This window comes from Brassica napus, chromosome A9, assembly GCF_020379485.1.
Source record: "Brassica napus cultivar Da-Ae chromosome A9, Da-Ae, whole genome shotgun sequence".
NCBI lineage: Eukaryota > Viridiplantae > Streptophyta > Magnoliopsida > Brassicales > Brassicaceae > Brassica > Brassica napus.
The window spans coordinates 28,745,073-28,752,596 of NC_063442.1; the positions used below are offsets into that span (position 1 = coordinate 28,745,073).

A 7,524-nucleotide genomic window follows, 5' to 3' on the forward strand; every position below is an offset into this window, starting at 1 on the left:
TCTAGATTGTCTAGTTGACCCGTCTTGTTTAGATAAAAGAGTAAATTAGCTAAATATACTAACAAAGGTGGGATATCATTGAATGGGGGGAAAATGGTAATGTTGGGGGGAAGAAAATTGGAGGGATATAGGGTATGGAGTGCAAATAGGGGAAAAGTGGTGTGTAGGGAGTACAAATTCTCTAGATAAAATTAGGGCTTGGCACAAGACAACATTTCCATAAACAGTAAATATATACCATTTGCTTTGGTTCGTGCAAATATTTAAGGAAAACATGGTCAAATATTTGTTCTTTTTTTCAACTATTTTTTCATGCTTTTATACCATACCTTTTTTTAATACCATACTTGAGATTCAATTCTCAGAAGATGCACATTTTTCAAATTATAAGTTGAACAATTTATCAAAAAATTTTAAAGTCTTACTAGTAGATTTTTCATTGTGGTCGTGTGCTACCAAAAAATTTTATTCGTCGAAAATGTCATACATACAAAATTTCTGTCAGTCCAAGTGTTACAAAGAACTATGTCTTGAAATTGTTATTGGTGATATTGTTCATCAATAAATTATTTTTTTGCATGTAGTTAATAATCATATGTAATAGAAATATAAATTATATGATGATATAATTGACAATTCGATCAGTGTTAAAAGTTATATTTTATTAAATTGATGCACACACCGTTTTCACAACACTATTCATATTTTAATTGCATAAATATATCTTTAATGGTATATAACGGTAATTTATAAATAATTGTACAACTTTTTATTATTTGTACTAGTTTAACCAGTTTAATATGTATATAGCATACTAGTTAGGATAATTATAATTTCAGTTGTATTTTGGTTTATATAAGCCAAACTATTTATATTTGATTTTATTAGCTATAATATGTAGTTGTGGTTATATTTGATTGTACTTGTCAAACTAACTTTTATTTGATTATATTTGTTGTATTCAGTTTTTTTGGGTTTCATTGTTGTGTTCAGTTGTACTCGATTATATCAGTTTTCTTTGATTCATTGCATTGCATATATGGGGTTACCATCGTCTAGCTTTTCACAATTTTACATAATTATTTGATGTGATATTCGCCTATAAAAAATAAGTACAAAAAGATGAGAAGAGATGAAAACAACAAATAAAGGACGAAAGAAAAATACTGATACAGTTGATCCAACGTCTAAATTTAATAAGATTTTCATTCGCGATTTATAAGTGCATAACTATATTATTTACAAAATTTAATCTAAAAATAAAATTTTTATTTTTATTTGTATATCATTATGATTAAAGTGATAAAAATATTCATAATCTAAACTTATAAAGTTTAAAATTGGAATACGCTTAGTTAGTTTGGATATTACATTTATATTAATTAGTTTTCAAAACTAAATAAAATTATTTTTGCACCTATTTTATAATGTTAATATTATAGAATTATTTTTTTCGTTTTAAAAAATAAAACTGAAATAAGATTTGTGATATTTTTAATAGTAACTAAGAATTTAAATAGTTATTTAAATAATAACAATTTAAAGGTTTTCTAAAATTTTGTTATAGTAAACAAGAAAATAAATAATTATTCAAAATATCATTTAATCATAAAATGATATCATGTGTAATGACATATTGTATTGGAATTTTTAATTTGTAAAATAATAACCAAATGATCTATAATGAAATCTCTAGTCAGGTTTCAAAAATTAGTGACATTTAAGTAAATCTCTAGTCAAACTAAAACGGAGTCAATGTTATGTTGAATTTATCTTTATTTAAGTTATGTCAAACACTTAATCTAATGATTTCAATGTCATTTTAATGATAGTGCTTCTATATTTTATTTTCTACCAAATTATATATGACAGTCTGAATACTACATATCAACATGCATGAATGATTTATTGCATACATATATGATATGTTAACTTAAGATCATGAAGTCGATCATCAAGAATCATATGAATTTAAACATCAATCAAAGAATTATATTAGTGTCATGTCCACCTAGTAGTATCACATAAATGCAACTTTATTTTCATATGATGATTCTATTTTAATAAGATGGATAAAATAAATTGGATAATATTCATATAATTACTTTTCATGATTAGTACATATAAATGGTCATATGCTGTTGTTATTGTGGTTGAATCACTATCCATAAAGAAAAGTAAAAAGTATTTACTTGTAAAATAATTAGACATTTTATTTTATTTTTAGCAACACATTTTAATTTTGTGTGAACATTATATATTATTCCATATACTTCCTTAAGATGAAATGTATCTTAGGGGTTAAAAAAGCTAATTGGATTCTTTTTCCTTGTTATTGATTTATGGTGAGAAGCTCAAGAACCATAGGCAACATCGAGAGAAAGAGGTCCTATCCATCATCAGAGAGAATCTCATATCGATCTCCAACGTCTTCATATTGGTGAGTCAACGTCGTTTTCAACTATCATCAGTTGTTCTTTCGAACAATAGTTTTTAGGTATCAAGTGAAGCATCTCTTTGGGGCCTTTCACTCTTTAAACACATATATCTCTCTTTTCATTGTTATAGTTCTTGTTTGTCAGGTTACCGTTGAATTTATATCCGGTTGTACTCATTTAAACTGTTTCGGTCTCTAGATTAATATAATCATTTCATGGACAAAAACAAATTTATGGTGATTCAGACTAAAGTGCTAGCTCGGCTATCTCAGATGTGTAAGCTTATTGTGTACCATCACCAAAATTGCAAAGCCAATTGAGCCAACATAAACATATAGATCTATTAAGTGTGAATTTAATCATGGACAAACTAGATAAGAAATTTAGTTTATTAAAAGTAATTCGGATTCTATTACAAGAAAATGAAATTGGGGAGTATTTAGATAAGAAATTTAGTTTAATAAAAGTAATTCAGGTTCGATTACAGGAAATCTCTTACTTATTAATAGACAAACATTTTAATAGAGCAACTTTAATTTTGTAGTCTATTCACAAGTTTGCCATTTAACTGATGTGTCATCACCACATCTCTTCTCAACTCATCATTAAAATGATCCTATAATTACTAGACATATTACATAAATTGACATTGGTATCACTCTAATACATATTATAATTTTATACAATAATACCATTTGAAGTATTACCTAAATGGAAATAACTAAAACGTGACCTCTCATCATTTTCTTTCAAGTTTCTAATATCAACATTAACCAACATCATCAATTGCAAAAAAAAAAGAAAAAGTTTTGTATTTAGAAGAATCTATGACATTTGCTTAATAACAAATCTGTTGCTTAGCTATACCTAAACAAAATTCAATTAGAACTAAGAAACAATTTTCAATATTTTTCAGAAGGACATGCTTCCTCTGATGTGTCACTATACCATCAAGGTACGTGATGTTTCTGATGTTTCAAAATTTTGAACAGACAAATTCTGCATATATATATATGTCATATTTATCTGAAACTCTATACATATCTTATAGTTTAACGGGACAATAATATGATAAACGGTTAAAACTATACTGCAAAGAAAGTGATATGGGCAGGCCTCCGTAAATTTAAGTTTCGTGATGTACAACAAAATTTTAGCAAATTAGCGCTATGCAAATTTAAGTTTCTATAATTTTAAATATATTTTGACCTTATAAAACCATATAATTTATTGTCTGATTCGTGATGTGCAATTCAAATCTTTGATTTTTATTTGGGAATTGATTGTACTTATTTTCCGTAAATCTTTACCTTGAAAAAAGCAAGTAGGCTCCAAATGGTAACTGCGGTTTGAGCGGTGCGGGACAAGCAGTTTAACTGCGGTGCGGTTTTAACAGTTATAAAAACGTATAAATATATGGTATATGTAAAGATTTTTGTTACTATTAACTGCGGTGCGGGACGGGGCGGTTCGTAACATTCGAAGCCATAATGTGTTTACAATTTAGGTTGACTTAATAATAAACTTGATCAAAGTCCATTATGAAGTTATAATGTACTTTTATCAAAATTATAGTCCGGTTAGTTAATCCAATTTAGTCTTTTTCAGTATAAAATTCACGTTTTAATTAAAAAAAATTACAAATTAAAATATTTTATATAACAAATTATATTTGATGTAATGTTATATATAACATTTATAACGTAAAAGTAGTCAAGACGGATATTTTTATCCTAGTTAAAATGGTAAAGCAGAAATACGGATTTGCTAATTATTATTTAATTTTAAGTGTACATTATAGGTATTTCGAGTAGTTTAGACATGCATTCATTTGCCTACACACTTTGACTGTTTCTTTCTGTAAAAGAGAAGAAAAAACTTGTAGATTCCAAAAATCGATTATAGTGAAATCTGCAGCGATTGAAAATGGACTTAACTCTCACAGTAAAGATGATCCATTATAAATTTTGTGTTCAGTTTTTTTCTTTTTCTGTTATATATCATCGGTTTTGGGATCCAATACTAAATAAATAAGCTCCACCAAACTATGAACGTTTCCGCCAATTCGTACGTGTTGTTTTACTGATTTGAACATCATTATATATTTATATATGCGTGTTAAATCATAATAGTGACAACTCAAGAAAAAAGGCAGTACAACAATACAGCAAACATGCGATGACAAGTTGTACATATAATGGTCGAGACCATAAGATATCTGTAGACGATTTTTGAATACAGATTAGGGAGGACCCGAAGTTGGCAGATAAAGTTGGTATACTATTTCATTTAGCAATTTTTTAACAATGTCTTGAAATTTCAGATACGATTGATTCAAAATAATTGGATGGATGTTTTCCTCTCCAAGGGATTGATATATTTCAGACGATGGAAGTAGATTTTTCTAACCAGTTTTTTTTCTTCAAATTATTAGGTAGTAATTGGGAGCAAAATTTTCTAAACAAATAATCGCAGATTTTTTTGTTTTCTATTTCTGCGTTAAGAAAATATGATTTTTAATTAAAATTAAGGAAACTGATCTTTTTTTTTTACAGAAAATGATGTTTAAATTCTTGATATCTAATTATATAGTTTAGTAAAACTAAGCCAGTGTAAGGACCATTTCTAGTACAGAGGCATCTTGAACATCTAATCTTAATTAACATCCAGTAGCTATATGTTAAGTACAACTAGATAGAGAAAACCCTAGTGACATCTATATATACATAAGTTAATGAATAGTGACACAAATAACAATATTACAAATAAAATATAAAATACGGAGCTTAAAAAACATCTGCCAAGAATCTTTGTGCTGCAGTCTTTGAAAGTTAAAACAGTAAGTAATATAGCTTCACTAGCCAACAGAACTTTGTCTCTACACTGCTGGTTTCAAAAGGATTCTCTTTTAAAGAAGTGAAGAAACAAAGAAAGACTACAAGATAAAAAGAGCTTAATCAAGAAAGATATGTTTGGCAATTGTGACCAAAAGAAGAAGATGCCTATCATCCAGTCTCCTAATACAAATCCACCGGTCTCTCTCTCTCTCTCTCTCTCTCTCTCTCTCTCTCTCTCTCTCTCTCTCTCTCTCTCTCTCTCTCTCTCTCTCTCTAAATAATATTGACCCATTTATCTTTTGTTTCTTAGCTTTTGGATCCGAATAATATCCTTTTGTCCTCTCTTTGTTCTCTTGCCTTTAGTTAAACCACACAATCTAAAAACAAAAAATTCTCTCTTCCTCTCTTCTCAGGCAAGTATGCAGAGCAAGAACATGATCGTTTCTCCGTCTCATCAGCAGCAACCACCTCAACCGCAACTTAAATGCCCTCGTTGCGATTCATCGAACACAAAGTTCTGTTACTACAACAACTACAGCCTCTCTCAGCCGCGGCACTTTTGCAAGGCTTGCAAAAGGTATTGGACACGAGGTGGGACCCTCCGTAACGTTCCCGTAGGCGGTAGCTACCGGAAGAACAAACGTGTGAAAAGGCCAGCAACCACAACCGCAGCTTCCACGGCCTCGACGACTACTTCTTCATCCCCTAATAATCCTCATCATCAGATCTCCCATTTCCCTTCCATGAATCATCATCCCTTGTTCTATGGTTTATCAGATCATGTGAGCAGTTGTAATAGTCTTCCAATGTTTCCAAGCCGTTTCAGTGATCCTCCAAAGACTTCAAGTGGTTTAGAGGGTGAGTTTCCCTCATCTGGTTTTAATGGTCTTGGATTAGGGCTTCCACATCATATGAGTCATGACCAAACCATTAATGGTAGCTTCATCAACAGCTCTACAACAAACAAACCATTTCTTCCCTCGAGTCTATTTGGGTCGTCTGTATCTTCCTCTTCATCTACTCTTCTCCAGCATGCACACAAGCCCATGAACAATAATGGTGAGATGATGGGACAGTCCCATCTCCAAACCCTAGCATCACTTCAAGATCTGCATGTTGGAGGTAACAATGAAGATGTGAACAAAGAAGGAAAGCTTGTTGAGATCTCCGGGGACATGAATGGGTTCATGTCATCATCATCCTTAGATCCTTCAAACTACCACAACATCTGGAATAATGCAAGTGTTTCCAGTGGAGCATGGCTTGATCCAACAAATAATATCGTTGGATCCTCCCTTACCTCCTTGATATAAACCAAAACTTATTGGTTATAACTAGCTAGGGTTTCATCTTCATCACTTTTTCTTTTCTGTTTTGAGATGAGAGAAGAAGCTTGGATCAGAGAGATAAAATCAAGGGCAATGTTGTTCTTGGCCACTATAAATCTCCCTCGGATCCTCTTCATCTCACCATCTCCATCATTTTCATTCGCGTTGTTCAAGAAAAACAAAAGGGGCTCAAGATTGGTTCAAGGTTTACTATGGTTGACTGTTAAGTTCACCCAAGGTAAATTATACTTGTATGTACATAATATGGTCCTGACTTCTATCATCTTTTCTTTTCATCTATGTAATTCTGAGGTCCACCACATGGGTTGGTGTTTCTTTTCACTGGGATTAGGAGGGTATATTTGGGTTAATTTGAGTTTCTCATGGGGCCGGAGAACTCAATAGTTTTCAAGTTTTAGATTTTTTTTGTTTCACTTTTCTTCGTTGGTATGGCTTTCATTGGGTATACAAGCAGCGGGAGGAATGGTGTTTTGTGTTGCTATAACTTTGGTTATTCACGTATGAGTTATGTTATTACGGTTCTTTTGGATGCATGTCTATGTATAATATTATAAATATGTTGTTATCACGATAGATATGGGACGAATATACATGTGCATTACTTGGATTGTCCTAACGGAAAATGTCCTTTGGCTAATGTCAACTGGGAGATTCATGAATATGAAATAAACTCGCACAAACGTCGTCAGTGGATACAATTAGTATACTTAGACCGACAAAGCGGACAAATATTGTAGATATTTTATTCATATAAAATACTGCTCATATTCTTATGTCATATTGATAATTTTGTTCTCTAGCATTTTGGCTACAAGCCTTACAACTCATGGTTCCGTGTATATTACAACCGAGACATATATATATGAGCACAGATTTGGTCCAGGCCTGGAGTTTAGTGAG

General features: G+C 31.0%; 1 protein-coding gene across 1 annotated transcript; it reads left to right on the top strand.

Moving 5' to 3' along the window:
• The first annotated feature begins 5,460 nt into the window (after positions 1 to 5,460).
• Positions 5,461 to 7,197, top strand: LOC106416359 (dof zinc finger protein DOF1.4-like). Its single transcript, XM_048740115.1, has one exon. The coding sequence runs from the start codon at positions 5,695 to 5,697 to the stop codon at positions 6,586 to 6,588; it is 894 nt and encodes a 297-aa protein (XP_048596072.1). The 5' UTR covers positions 5,461 to 5,694; the 3' UTR covers positions 6,589 to 7,197.
• The last annotated feature ends 327 nt before the right edge of the window (positions 7,198 to 7,524 follow it).